The sequence below is a fragment of the Bombus impatiens genome, unplaced genomic scaffold (genome assembly GCF_000188095.3).
Source record: "Bombus impatiens unplaced genomic scaffold, BIMP_2.2 scf_0418, whole genome shotgun sequence".
NCBI classification, from domain to species: domain Eukaryota; kingdom Metazoa; phylum Arthropoda; class Insecta; order Hymenoptera; family Apidae; genus Bombus; species Bombus impatiens.
Genome location: NT_176837.1, coordinates 3,152,236 through 3,166,468, shown reverse-complemented (window position 1 = coordinate 3,166,468; position 14,233 = coordinate 3,152,236). Strand labels below are relative to the sequence as shown.

The window sequence follows — 14,233 nt, the reverse complement described above, 5'->3', positions numbered from 1 at the left end:
GCGGCGGTGGTGGAGCCGACGCACATCTTGTCGCCGAACGGCGTGTCTGAAGGGCAGGGCCGTATTCTTACTGGCTAGCACCCGTTTGAGGCTTCACCGCGCCTGTGTACGCCTCCGTTTTGCGTGTCATCGGGGTGCACGAGGTGTGAATTTTAATACAAAGCTTGGTTACTGCGCGAACCGAGACTGCGAGGGTAAATAAGATCTAACAGGCGCCATGTCAAGGTGCATCCTTGTAATACTTTGGCATTCCGCTCTTGAGCATATTTTGTCGTCCTTGATGTTTCATTGTTACTTATGTAATATATGATTGTGATTTTGGATTGATATTAGTAGGATGTTCATGTATTTATGGGAAATTCGAAGCTGTATAAACGTGAAGAATGCACGACATATTCAGAAATATTTCTCAAATTTGTCACAATAAATATAAGTACGTGCGATCGTACTTCAATTTCCCTGAAGAAATCTTGTAATTAAAGTAATTTCTGAAGCAGACTTTGAAAACAATATCGGCGAATTCACGTGGAGTAACGCCAGACGAATCAAACCGGGTCATTAATTGCTTCTAGAACGAAGCATTAGATAATAGTAAGCAGCCTCTTCTCTGATCCTCGATGCGATTCATGAGTATAAAGCCACTGCACGTCGGTGCTGACAATATTGATCGACTATCTATCCCAATATCTGGTTAACCACGAAATCCGGCGGCCGCCTACGCAACGGCGTCCACGAAGCGGGGTCAGCATGGAACAGCGGCCGTAAGGCCGTTGCACAACGGCGAAAACGCATAAATAGCATGGTAAACGATGATAGCGCGGATAAACTGCCGCCTTTCTAAATATATCGTCGGTCCATTCTCGGAATGTGCTTCCGACCGCAGTCTGTAACACTTGTCACCTATCCTGATCCCACCTTTCCCTTAATCTCTGTTTTTCGCGATGCGGCTTCATGGCAAAAAGTTGAACACGTTATATGAATTTTACCCTGCTGCGATTCTTTGATTCTGCTCCGACTTAAGCGTTTATAATATGGTACAATTTGGAGAAGTTGCGCAGCCATACCTGCGAATTTTTCAAATCTTATTTGTCTGCTTTGTTACATCACTGTCTGTCATCAATGTCTTATTATATCGGTGTATCAAATGGTTTATATATAAGAATTATTTATTTTTAGGTTTCAAAGGAAAGTAAAAATTTGCTATTAATATTATAGCTTCTTCCCCTCGTAATCGGGTGAAATCCTAATTACAGAAAGTTAATTACGTTCTCAATGCCTGAAAACTTTCTTTAATTTTAAGGGAAATATAAGAAAGTGGACACTAGTGCGTATAACTTTTCTCGTTTCTTGATATTATAACAGGAGTTCAGTTTTGTAATAGCTACAAATTTATTTAATATCAGGGAATCATAATAGAGCGAAGTTCGTATTATTTATGAGTACAGTATTGTATATGATTTTATTTTTTTCTGTATATTATTAGTGTACAGGTTTAACAAATACCTAATATTTGAAGCCTAACTGCTATAAAAGGATATCATATTTGACATATACATGTTTTCTATCGATTGTAAATAAACGTCTGTATGTATTATGAATAAGTAAACGTAGATATAGTGATGGAGCCCATTGTAAACTGAACTTTAGTCGTTCGACTATGGATCGCGTGCGCCGAGAGCTCGAAAATTTGGGCGGTGAATGCTCGAGGTTGGGAACCGTGAAAAATAAGGATTAATTGAGGGACAGACATAAGTCGGCGAGATTCAGACACTTTCAAAACAAGTTTCGGTCACCCTATGAGATTCCCTGCATATTATGCATTTTGAAAGAAATTATTATTTATGTTCAGTTAAAAACATCATACGTTCAAACTAAAAAATATATTGCACAAATAGATTAAAAAAAGAAACTCCACTGTAGCAATTAAAAATTCAAAACACGAGAAATAAATAATAAAGAGAGGAAGAAACTTTACGATTTGGTCTTCATAATTCGTGCACATTAAAAATGTAGAGTAACGATCTAGAAGGTTCTATGTAATAAGTTTCGAAAATTTAACTTTGAAGGTTCAAATCTCTCTATTAAGAGAACCTCGGACCAAAGCTTCTTCTGACAGGCCACAAAAAGGGAATTTATCTATTCATCGTTGCTTTGCATCGTCGAAATACGATCGGACGTAACGTTTTCAAGCGGAAATTTTGAAGTTATTAGAACAGCATTGTGAGCTCGGGAAACGTGGGCTCGCGAGTTTGCTACGAATTCGATGGAAGATTTATTTACAGCGAAGGGTGATCATAGAATGCATTCACGTGGTTACCGATGCCCTTCGTGTTTATAGCCGGCACTTTCGAACGGCAGAGAAACGGAAAACGTTTCGCGATCGGCTTCTAGGATGCGTTCGCACAGAGAATTCGAATTATCTGACAATGGTGTAGGTATACGGGGGCAGCAGTTCCAATGAAAAGTTAAAATTCATATTTGTTAAACGCGTTAAGCATATTATAGTTTTTTTTATTAAAAGAATGTAATATAATTTATAACTATTGGTTGATTATTTTCGAATTCATTAGATATATTCAACTAAAGATTTAACATAGAAACATAGAGTGATAAAGGCAATAAAATAAATATTGTCTCAAAAGTTTCTTTTCTTTGTTTCAATAGAACGAATGAATCATACATAGACCAATAAGATAATATGAAACACAAAATATTTGCATCCAACATTTGCTTGTAAATAGAGAGAAACTTTCGGAACAACCTAATATAATACATAGGCTAAGGCTCGACAGAATACCAGTTATTTTTACGCACATCCTAGGAAATTCCTAATTATACCTGAATTCGCTTTTGCACTGTTGAAAACATATACGGATATCTAAAAGAGACATCGAGAAGAGGATTCGAAAGATAATGACCTGATTTAACAATAATGTATAAAATATTTTATTATATCAATAGGAGATACTTCTCGGTACCGTTATTCAAAAGTTCCGCAATAGATATAATCGGCAATCCAAACTAAAATATTTCCACTGCTGTACAATGCAAGGTAGATTTTCAATCGATTTACAACAATCTTAAACTATAATCGTCATAAACGAACTCTATAATGAGTTCGTTAATTACTCCAAATGGGAAGCAAACAAAACTGATAGTTGCCACGTATCTACGTACAACCATACACTTAATTTCCAAGCTAGAAATATTTACCGACTGTCCAGCTGAACAAATCGTAAAGTATAAATTAAATAATAAAAAAAAACTTGATTTCCAGGGTCTGCAGGTACGAAAGAAACGAAGTTATACTCGGTATGCAATATGGACCGATGCGTGCCTTGTGGATAAAAATGGTCGGCGTAAATTTCTCTCACCTTGAAACTACATAGTTCGATGGGAAGACGATTCGTCGAAGGATCGCGTGTACGCTTTTGACATTTCGTGGATTGCCGTGCGTTAGCCCCGATTTCCCTATGAGCGAATCCTGCGACACCCCAGACGAATTTAAAGCTTTTATGAAACGAGAGGGGTCGACCAATGACTAAGGGTAAAATACGAAGAAAGAGACAGACAGAAAGAGAACTGTAGAAATAGTAGGGCGGTAGAGGACGGAGTGAGCAAATTGAAAAGTGGAGGAACGAGGAGGGAACAGGACGACGAAAAAGGACGTAGAAAAGGGAGCACGCGGCGAAGAAGAAGAAAAGGCTCGCTTTTCAGACGGTTCAATAGATTTCGATCTGAGCGACTTTTTTCTGAGCTCGAAACGAAACGACGAACAATGGGCCAGACGGAAACCATGGCCGAGCTTGAAGACTTCCCGTGTGTACGATTCCACGTGCACATGTGTATGCACAAGGGATAGAATAATCGTGTGCGTGTACATCTGGATCGACCGGGTCCTGAACGAGAACGGAAGTTTAATGACTTCAAGTGTCGGTGAAAATCAGGATCAGCTGGGGGCTCGTGTTCCGCGCGCTTTGTCGCTTGATGACGTAAAAAGAAATACAGAACCCTTGTCCGAAGGTTACGAAAGTTCATCCGGTGCCGAATGAAACGCGAGGATGAAGCAGAAATATCTAATACAGGAATTTTTCATTTTTATGGTAATTCATTATGATAATTGATTCGTGGTAGCTATTATTAGATTTCGTCGATGATTTCGTGAATGCCGTGTAAACTTAATAACGTAATAATTGTGAAACGATTTTTAGCATATACCTGGAAACGCGAAGCTGGTAAAGCGGCCAGTTCTCTCCTATCCGTTGCTCCCGTCTGGTGGGCCCACGAGAGAGAAAGTCAGTCGACATCGATTACGTATAGCAGTTGGGAGTCGAAGGTCCCCCAGCTGTTCTTCCGTGGAGAGCGATGGACCAACGCCTCCTTTGAAAGGCCTCTTGCAAGCTGATGATGTTTATCCGCTGGATCTCGCCGAAATTGATTGTTTCCTCCCGACTGTAAAAAACGAAACGTTCGATGTATATAAAAAAGAAGGAAGGAAAAAAGAGATGGGGAAACTAAGAAGAAAAGAAGGAAATATATCGTTTCACGGTTGTAACAATAAGCCTATAAGGTACATTTTACATACATATATTCTAGCATTTTACCATTGCTGAAGCGATAATAACATTATAAAATATTTATCGAAGCAATGCAATATTGCAATGATAAGATTAACAGAATTCTTTGTTCCAAACATCGTAATTCCTGAATGTTTCCAAACCGTATTATGAATCCATTGTAATTTCGAGTTAATCTGGCCTTTATCATTTAACTGGCCGTCGTTCGCTAATAATTTTGTTTCGTACGCATTTAATTCGACCTCCTCCAGAAATTTTCGAGTACTTCCATTCAAGAACCGTTTCAGCAGAGACCGATGTGTGCATGGTCAACACGGCCCTCTACGGTCGAACTCAGTCGCTCAAACGATCGATAACAGGACATAGTAGCGTTTCTATTTATATAGAAGTGCGGTTCGACATAACCAGAGATACAATCCGCGATACGTGCCAGATAGAATCTTCCCATCCAATTTTAGTCCGTAAAGCTTCAGAGAATTACGTTACACGCGAAATCTCGTGAAAGAATCACTCGATGAACCTCGCCACCGTGCACGGAACAATAAAGGTTTTTAAAATTACATTAGAAAGCTAGAAAATCGAATTGTGAATTTTCATAATTTTTGTTTGGCATCATGATGCTTGGAATTTAGCCATTGTGGATTAGATTATGTCAATCGTATTAAAAATAGTGATTCTTGTTTTTTCTATATTCGTGTAGATGATTCACGAATAGGTAGACTTACTTCGATTTCGTTATTTCATTCGTTTATCCTTTTATAGCGATGAGCGAAGATGTTTCCGGATTTCGACGTAATTTATTAACGTTACAAATGTTCGAACCGATTGTGTGATACAAGTCTATAGAACAGAAATATAATGAAAATAGAAAGAAAACTTTTCTTGTCTTTTATAACCTCGTGGCAAAGTACTTTACCCTACGGAGAGCGCTAGTTTGCGGAAATTCAATTTTCTTCCTTATAACACTATACAAGACAGGTTCCCGAACTTATGTTGTTTCTTTCACTTTATCTTCCTTACTATAATATCAAAATACCTGAAGTATAATTGGTTTTTACAAAACTGTATTTATCCTTTTTTTTTCTTAAAAATAGCATTTTATAGAATTTGGAAAGTTCCATAAAATTCATATAAATAAGATAAATATAAATAAAAGATAAATATGGATTTCTATTTTTTATAAACAAACACGGAAACCAAGAAACCAGAACAGGTTTAAGAGACTCAAATTTCTAATCGACGTTTGCCACGTGTCTCGTCGTGGAAACAACAAAATCTAATTTCGGGGAATTCGATTGGCTTAGAAGCGTGACACCTGATGATAGTTTCGTTTGAATTCCAGCGGGAGACTCGCGATAACGATACACGGATCTTCTTGCCTCAGATTACAAGTTCTTCGACGCGTTCAACCGCAAACGCGCATATTCTATCAACCGCAACGGCGTTTAAGCAGGGATTAAGTTTTATCCGGGACCGGCTACGTCCACGTGTAACGAATACAGTTTAATACGTTCGATTGTTCTCGCCTTGTTATCTGTTTTATTGTATGTACGTTTGCGGATTATGGCGCACGAAAGTGAAACATTACCATTTTTTACGATTATCCGAGAAATACACATTTAATTTGTGTTAAGACGTATTGAAATTTACGGGTGGTACGTTAATTCTTCAAATAGAACTTGATAAAATGAGGCAAACAAGTTTCTACAGATGTAAACCTATCGTTTCGCAAATACGGAATGATTAAAATTAACTTTCACCGATAAACTTAAACTGTCAACCAATTATTACGATACTGGTATTTTTGCGTTGCTTTTCTCTACTGTTCAATATATAAACAATATTAATCCGTTAATAACAATGTCGCCAATGTCGTGTGTTTGATAAAAGCTAGAATTGCGAAGTTTTGTAATCTCTGCATTGCAACGTAAATAAATATAATCGTATTCATTTAAAAATATTGGGAAATATTTATGCAAAGGTTCATTTTCAAAAGTGGTTTGTACATATTTTCGTTCTGGTTACAACGTATGTCTATAATTCTCTGACAATTTGTATTTATACACAAAGGAACTTCTTTCCAGTAAGGAATGTCTAACACACTTTAGACACACAAGAATGCAATCGTTTTCTTGTAAACTCCAGAATAATCTAGACAGACTAAGAATGTTCGCGAAAGTTCCTACGGCAAACTGATAATATTCTCGCATAAGCGATTAAAGATATTCATACAAAAACTACTAATATGCTTGTAGCGTATTTATAAGTGCTCGACAATATATCTATATAGATTTCATTAATTCATACAACTCTTAAATGAATTCTTAATTTCTCGTAGAATACCATCGGTTAAAAATCTTATAACATACTTCATATTACATTACTACTTGTTATAGGACGACAATCGGCGTCGCATCACTTCGACAGCAACACTGAAAAGTCGGATGGAACAAGCGTATCCTTGACAATGTGTGCTGAATATTCGGGTCACATCCTCGATCAGACTTCCTTCACCGGTATGACACGCACACACGAGTATATGCGTCCAAAGAGGAGACACGTAAGGCCGATTAGGCAGGGATATACAAACGTGTTCGGCGAATTATAACGATTTAAAGTAGGACATGTGCATGTATGTCTATCGTAGCTCTCTTTGTCCACTCTTGCTCTCTTTCTCTTTTTAACCATTTAGAAATGAGGGAAAACGACCCTTCGCGAACAGGGAAACAGCTGTTGAGCGATGATGAGAAGAGGACGGAGGTCGGGATTCGGAGAATGGCAGAGAAGGCAGATAGAGTGAAAAAAGAGGTTACCACCTGGCTTACCTGAAAACCGACGTCGGTATACCTGCCCGAGCATTCTTTTGTGCGGGCCTCGAGGCACGCACCCATTCCCATACGGCCATATTACATCCTACAAAACTACATGGCACAACGTTACTGTCGTGATGCTGAGAAAGATGTTTTAGGAATATATTAGACGGCAGAATGTCCTTGATATCGTGTACGTATATGAAGGTGCTCGTTCTTGCATCGTCGATGTCACTGACTTTCGCGTTCTGTGGGACTTTCGCATAAGATCGATGCATAGTTGACCCATTCTCCCTCTTGTTAGACTATACACGTTTGATTACACCACGGTTGATTACACCATAATTTAGAACTGGCAGTCAGATTTTCCTCTAAGGGAGATTAAGCGTTACACGTTAAAAAATTGTTTCCGTTGATGATGAATTCTGATTCTTTGTAGAATATTTCATTGTGAAGATATAAAATCAAAAGACGTTGGTATAGGTAAGACGATGTGTCGCGTGCTTGAATAATTCAAGTACGTCTAATGGCTAATATATTAAAATGGCATATGGTTCGGTTGCACGCGTTTTTCTACTTTTTCTCGTACAGAACCATTCGCTTCAGGGATCATTTCGTGCGGCCTCGTTTCCGGCTCGTGTGAAGCCAGATGCAGTTTCTTTCCCGTTAAGTTTGTCGAATCCGAGGAATCGCTGAATTCTCGTGACCGACCCTTCTCAATTTTCTGAATACACACCGAAAATCCGGGCAGATGGCAAATGACCGTGGTACTCAAACCGTTAATATTATCAGCAGCTCGTAACGAAAAGCGAAATTGGATTTTATGAAAGAACAGCTGACATGCTCGAACCCCTCTTCCATCGTCCAACACGATTTTATCACGGTTTCGAAAGTTTTTTCCCTGCAATTGCGAATAACTCTTTAAATCTACCAATAACTGTCTGCTGCAGTTTACAGAGTAATAACATTGCAAATGTATTGTACAAATGCGTGAATTTCTTACGATACAATATTTTAGAACGATTAGCTTATAACGGAGTATTTATCGAATAGTACTGAGTTACTTCTTTTCTTTCTTTACAAAACATTTATTATAAAAATTGGTATGACATAATTTATAACGAACTTAGGACTAGGGATGAGCGAATTAAAATATAGCTAAGAAATTGTACAACTTATATAGCAATTCCTCGTAAAGCATCTTGTAGTTTTCTTCTTGCAAGAGCAACACGGTCTTCTTGTCTCTTGATGTCTTCGTCAGCTATCGAGACTGCCTGGAACAAAAGAGGAACTAATTTATCGATTTTGCTTTGACAATAGTCACGTTAAAAGTTTGGTTGACACCGTCTCTATTGTCTTTGTCGATATACCCTTTCAAACCTCCAGTACATAATTATTTACATTCCGTAATAGGGTGTTGGATCGTGTGCTCAACTGTATGTTACACGTAACACGAGTGATTTTAATATACATAGCACCCTATTTGGTATCTAAATATCTATTCTACCTGTACGAGGGGTTGATCGGGATTAAGAAATACCCCGGGATTCTTCTCTAAAGCTGTCTTCGAACCCGTTTGTCCCGTGACTGGTTGAGAAGAAACGTGTAACGCAGTTGCAACACTTTGAAGCAACGTTTCTTCTGTAATATACGGACCAACGGGCTTTAAACTTTTTGGTAAGTCCATCGCGTCGAATTCGAAGCCATCTGGATCGCATGCTCTTAAACCTTCCAAACGTTTCTCCCAAAATAACTGTAAGATCAAAAAGATTATTTATGTACAATTAACAATAAGTATTTATATAAGACCATAACATTAATGTATATAAAATAATATAATACTTAACACGCATAAGAATAATCTAATTAAGAAAGCAGGATATATTTGCTTCATGGTGCAAGCAAAATCATAATATACAATTAAATATCGTAGTCTCTGCAAAATATATCAAATGCATTATATTTTGACTGATAAAAAAACAAACAATGCATAACAGTGAAGAACTTAATAATCTATAGATTACATTAAACACATGTTTGTTATGAATATAATTTCTATGAAAGGTTCACATAACAAAGGATTTTCTAATGATACATGCAATATGTAACTGCTTAAAAACTAACTGATAATTATGGATGCCCATTTTTAGACGCTTTGTGTAAAACATTGTACATTCATTGATATAAAAAAAATCACAAAATCATTAATGATTCCATAAGTACATCGAGCAATATGTTACCTGCTTAGGCTTATCTTGGGAGCCGTATTTGCCATCAGTTTTATCGGCTCCTTCCTAAACGAATGATTTGATGATTGAACCATGAGAATTTACAGGGGACATCAAATTCCAATAATTAAATCATACATTCTAATGACTTTGTACTTTTGTTACAATAATCGTTTGGAATATTACTTTTACATATGAAGGGAATATGATTCGATTATTACTAAATGACGAACTTTTGATAAACAACGTAACGAATGAGGCAAAACAATTTCAAACTTGAGACATGTTTGCCCTTCGAGTACACATATAAAGGTTAGAAATATAGGCAAGATATGTTATAATACGATTATCGGATGTGTATGTACAGATAAGGAAAAGAAGTAACAAATGTTAACCTGTTTTGGTTTTTCTTGATTTCCATGTTTGACGTCCTTCACTTTTCCTTCCTGCGTCTTGTAAATGGTTACTGGTTGTTTGAATATAGATGCAGTTTGCCTTATTGGTGGTACTAACGATGCGTCATTCCTGACCCCGCGACTAGAAGAAACATTCGTGGTGTCATAAACATGCATTACTGAGGTTAGAATCGACGACACTAAATGTTCCTGCATCGATTTTAATCGATACATCATGAACGCACAACACAAGTATCTATCACTTCCTATATGACATATATGTAACGTAAAGATATACATTTCTAAAATGAAAGACGTACCTGTAATAATAAACGTCAACTTTTCCAGTAGATGACAACTGATTTTGGCTTTTTCTCGAGGCTTCTTCCCTAATCGGCCAATTTGTTGGTAGCGCCGATGGATATTTCTTTTTCTCTACTGACATATTCATTTTGCACAAGTGTTTATTTCAACGTACACTCGCACGTTCCCCGAAATTACTTAAATAATTAGCGAGCGAGCATACGAGCCAGCTACCGGAGGCCATATTGATGCGTTCCGCTAAATTCGAGTAGGTTAGTATAGTTATCAGTTTGAGTAATTACCTACGTGGTGGCGGTACCATCCATGCAGTTATTGAACCTCTTCCCCGTAATATTTACTCTGAGCGGCACATCAATTTGCACTACATGTACAAACTGAACGATTTATTCTATTTTCTTTTATTATAAAACTTTTTGTGGATAACGAACAGGTATATCATATGGACACTTTTTCCTAGTATTTTATGCTAATATTAGCGATCCTAAACACTTAATTCCTGACTGAATACGTGAGATTTCGTTTCTTATTTTTGTATATTTATACAGGTGAGTTTATATATTATAGAATTTCGAAATATTTAAATGATAAATTTTCTTTATATTTATAAGTAATAAATCGTTATTTTCTTAACTTTTTTATTATCGGTTTCCTTAAAAATAAATCAGATGTTACGAAAGGAATAACGGAAAGATCAGTGATAATAAAACTTCACACATATGTATATAGATATAGATGATTTAATTGTCGAAAGAAACAATCTTCGCGTAGCTATAGGAACAACATGAACTGTGCTTGGAAAGGATTAACACTTGTCTTTTGTTTTTTCTTGTTCTGGCTGGAAACGCATATTTCTCATCGCTTTCGTACACACGGAGTGCAAATTACGAGCACGGAGACACAAGCCAATGAAACGCGGGGCAGAGAACTGTTTAGTTTTTCTTTTTAAATTGCGGATATCGAATCACGATTTCGCTCTGTTCTTCCTAGTGCATCTGTGTGTATGTGTGTATGCAACTGTTTGCGGGTATGCGTAATTAGTCACTGTAAAAGAATATCGATTCTGTACAAGTTAATCCATTAAAGAGATAATTAACTATTGAGTCTTCTTGAGGTATCGTTGTTTCTATTGGTCTATCATCGGAGCTGTGCTCGTCGAAAATCTATCTGTTTTTTACACATCTTTTTCCTTCTATTTTCTCTATGTTTTTTCTATATCTTTTTTTTTCATTTTTGCAACGTATAATTCGTATTAATTTTTTAAATTTTTTTATTCTCGCGGCAGTATACAGCGTCGATTCTACGACGATCACAGCGAATGTAAAACGTGTGTTGTCTTCCTGTAACAAAATATAAATCTCCATTATGCATCCCCTGCTTTTACCGTTGAATATCCGAATAATAATTACCTAGTACCCTATCAATTTTATACGCCGTTCTCACAGGCATCGAAGAAATCGTTAACCGCGTGTACGTGGCGCAATTTTATTTTCTTTTGCTTTTGATATCGCTATCAGTCACAATGTACGTGTGTCTCTCGTTGATCGAGCCGTTAACAAATTAAACCTATGTGATAGCCGTGTGCGACACTCACAAAAATATTCTCGCATGAACATCTCATGAAGAAACGTATCTAACAGTATAAGTAGCCCACATGATCCTATTCGTGAATACGAATAATAGCGTTGATGCCTCGTAATGGCAGTAATGATACGCGTTCATGAGAACCTTTTTAAAGTTTATGTTTCATTCTTCTAAAGAATCTTAATCTTCATTGGGTACGTTTAAATTTTTTTATGCAAGTGTAAAACTATAATTCCTTCGCAAACGGTACAATAAGTAAAGTACATCGTACATAGTTCACCATGTATATCCAATCATAGAGATTCAAAATAGAATAGATTCAGTAAAATAGATCATTACAAGTAGATTAGTAGAATATACAGTTCATTATTAGAACAATGATCACATTTTATTTTAACATGTAATAGCACTAAAATTCTTTATAGTAAAACGTAAATAAATTGATTCGATAAATAATTTTCCTCTAAAAATTGGTTTGAGATCCAATGCGAACGAGATACGATGTATTATAAATTTGTGCCCCGTGAAGGATACAGCAATTTTTTTTTTTTTTTTTTTTGGTACTGATATCAATTACAGTGCGATGGGAAACTCTTGAAACTTTTCTGTTTGTTCTACGCGTATTTTTCACAGAAAATGAGTGAAGAGATCAAACGTACTGTTGTTTTTCTGTCAGCCTGCTTTCGTGCCTTTCACAATTTCTCACAGTTACCGCAGAACATATAGTTACGAATGGTAGCTGTAATACCGACATATAGAACAGCAACGAAAGAACGAAAATATTCGTAACTGAACTTTCTATATGAGTACAAATTTCGGGGATACGTTCTTTTTTTCCTTTTACACACTCTTCCTCGTAATGGAAATGTCCAGGATCGCGTAAGAAACCCAGATTCCTTTACACATTTTAGCACGATCGAAATTACATCGATTCGATCTCTACGTTCTCTATCCTCGGATTAAAACGTTCTTGCTTCTACATTGTTGTGTGTTCAGTATATTTATGTAAAATTCTGTAACACGACACACACATTCCTACTTTGACCGGTCTATACCTTAGATCGTGGTTTGCTCCGTACGTACAGTTCTTTCTTTCTTTCTCAGGCATCTCAGTTCGTTCTTTCGTAGACCATACTAAAGCACGAGGACATCACGCGCGGTGAAAATGCCAATAAAACATTTCACTTTGCATCTCTCACAATCGCACGAACTTTTTATCGTAAAATTCTATATTACATTAGTAACATATTACACAAGGGACTTCTCGCCTCGAAGTCGAACACGCGGACCACAATCATCCGAGCGAACATTATCACGCATAAAAGTCCCATTCATCATATTTTCTTAGCGTATTTATAACATATGTACTATACAATCTTAAACCTAAAACGTTCTGCCACCTTTATATATATTTATATCTATATAATGTAACTTCAGTTCGGCTCGCAGCTTCCTCTGGTCTTTCTCTTTCTCTCTCTCTCATGTAACACGGAAGCCGCTGCGCGTGATTCAAATTTAACAAATATAACACACGCTAACGTATCATTCGTCGATTCACAAAAGAACTGTTTTTTTTTTCTCATAATACACTTTGCAGAGTGCATACTCTTATATTTCGTGCAATTCTTGAAACAGGCTTCTTCCACTTTTTCTTGTTCTTTCTTGTCTTTCTGTTTCTTCTACGCATCGATGTTATAAAAACACATTTGACAATATTCAGTATTTTTAAATGTATCGTCCAGTTGGCTGTTCAGTATATCACTTCATATACTGTTGCTTTCTTATCACCCGATCCAGTCACGATATACTTGTCGTCCGTAGAAATATCGCAACTGAGCACCGACGAGGACTCCTTCGACTGTAACATCAAATTATTTTATTATTAGGAGAAATTGGAAATTATTTTTTTATTATTATTAGATTTCGACTATATGCATACAATAACAGTATGCGAATTATACTGCAATTGATCGGAGATGACTTAAGTCAACAAAGGGGAAAGTGTATCAGTTTGCTTTTTAAATTTGTCATAATTTATATATAGTACAGGCTACGATATAACGAGGTCGTAAAATGTTACGTTAAAAAATTCACAGATATACTGATACGTAAGGACTTGAGACTCTGGATATATGAAGAAGTTTCTAATACATCATAATGTATTATATTCTTCCTCATTTTCCGGTTTGTTGATATAGCAATCAATATCTGCAACAAATCTGCAAACGTTGTTGGTCTAACTTTTCGTTTATTTTATTGTGCTAAATTTATTGTTCGAAAAATCAGAATATATGATTGAAATTTAATTAAATTTAGTC

At 36.5% G+C, this 14,233-nt stretch overlaps 2 protein-coding genes and 1 long non-coding RNA gene across 12 annotated transcripts in view; 1 reads left to right on the top strand and 2 right to left on the bottom strand.

The window, feature by feature from the left end:
- The window catches only part of LOC112213004, an 18,734-nt gene extending 13,982 nt beyond the window's left edge, over positions 1 to 4,752 (top strand). For 3 of the 4 annotated variants that reach the window (XR_004461892.1, XR_004461891.1, XR_002946865.2), the window contains 2 exons: positions 3,278 to 4,103; positions 4,212 to 4,752. This is a non-coding gene — a long non-coding RNA (uncharacterized LOC112213004). Of the gene's footprint in view, positions 1 to 11; positions 144 to 3,277; positions 4,104 to 4,211 lie in introns of those variants that run through there. The other variant, XR_002946866.2, reaches the window with a different exon arrangement.
- A 3,585-nt stretch (positions 4,753 to 8,337) lies between these two features.
- On the bottom strand, positions 8,338 to 10,596 carry LOC100748220 (methyl-CpG-binding domain protein 2). 3 transcript variants are annotated; one of them, XM_024368327.2, is made up of 5 exons: positions 10,331 to 10,596; positions 10,011 to 10,152; positions 9,628 to 9,681; positions 8,928 to 9,140; positions 8,338 to 8,661 (listed from the first exon to the last, which is right to left on the bottom strand). In XM_024368327.2, exons 1-5 carry the CDS (start codon positions 10,459 to 10,461, stop codon positions 8,563 to 8,565), a joined length of 639 nt encoding a protein of 212 aa, XP_024224095.1. In that variant the 5' UTR covers positions 10,462 to 10,596; the 3' UTR covers positions 8,338 to 8,562. The 3 variants fall into 3 exon arrangements, with proteins under 3 accessions (XP_024224095.1, XP_003490379.1, XP_012242155.1); XM_003490331.4 differs by having other exon boundaries at positions 8,895 to 9,140; positions 10,331 to 10,594; XM_012386732.3 differs by lacking the exon at positions 9,628 to 9,681 and having other exon boundaries at positions 8,455 to 8,661; positions 8,895 to 9,140; positions 10,331 to 10,592.
- Positions 10,597 to 11,053: 457 nt separating this feature from the next.
- LOC100740902 (protein groucho-like) overlaps positions 11,054 to 14,233 on the bottom strand; it is a 177,714-nt gene continuing 174,534 nt past the window's right edge. For all 5 annotated transcript variants that reach the window (XM_033321281.1, XM_012386843.3, XM_003490270.4 and 2 more), the window contains one exon: positions 11,054 to 13,773. In XM_033321281.1, coding sequence (XP_033177172.1) covers positions 13,666 to 13,773 — 108 coding nt within the window. In that variant the 3' untranslated portion in view covers positions 11,054 to 13,665. The remainder of the gene's footprint in view (positions 13,774 to 14,233) is intronic.

What these genes read in the sequence shown, in the direction of transcription:
- LOC100748220 (XM_003490331.4), bottom strand. Translation starts at nt 10,461, where the DNA reads ATGAATATGTCAGTAGAGAAAAAGAAATATCCATCGGCGCTACCAACA. An exon ending in GTTGACGTTTATTATTACAG is followed by an intron (nt 10,153 to 10,330) that starts GTACGTCTTTCA and finishes TGTTTCTTCTAG; the next exon opens with TCGCGGGGTCAGGAATGACG. An exon ending in ATCAAGAAAAACCAAAACAG is followed by an intron (nt 9,682 to 10,010) that starts GTTAACATTTGT and finishes TCATTCGTTTAG; the next exon opens with GAAGGAGCCGATAAAACTGA.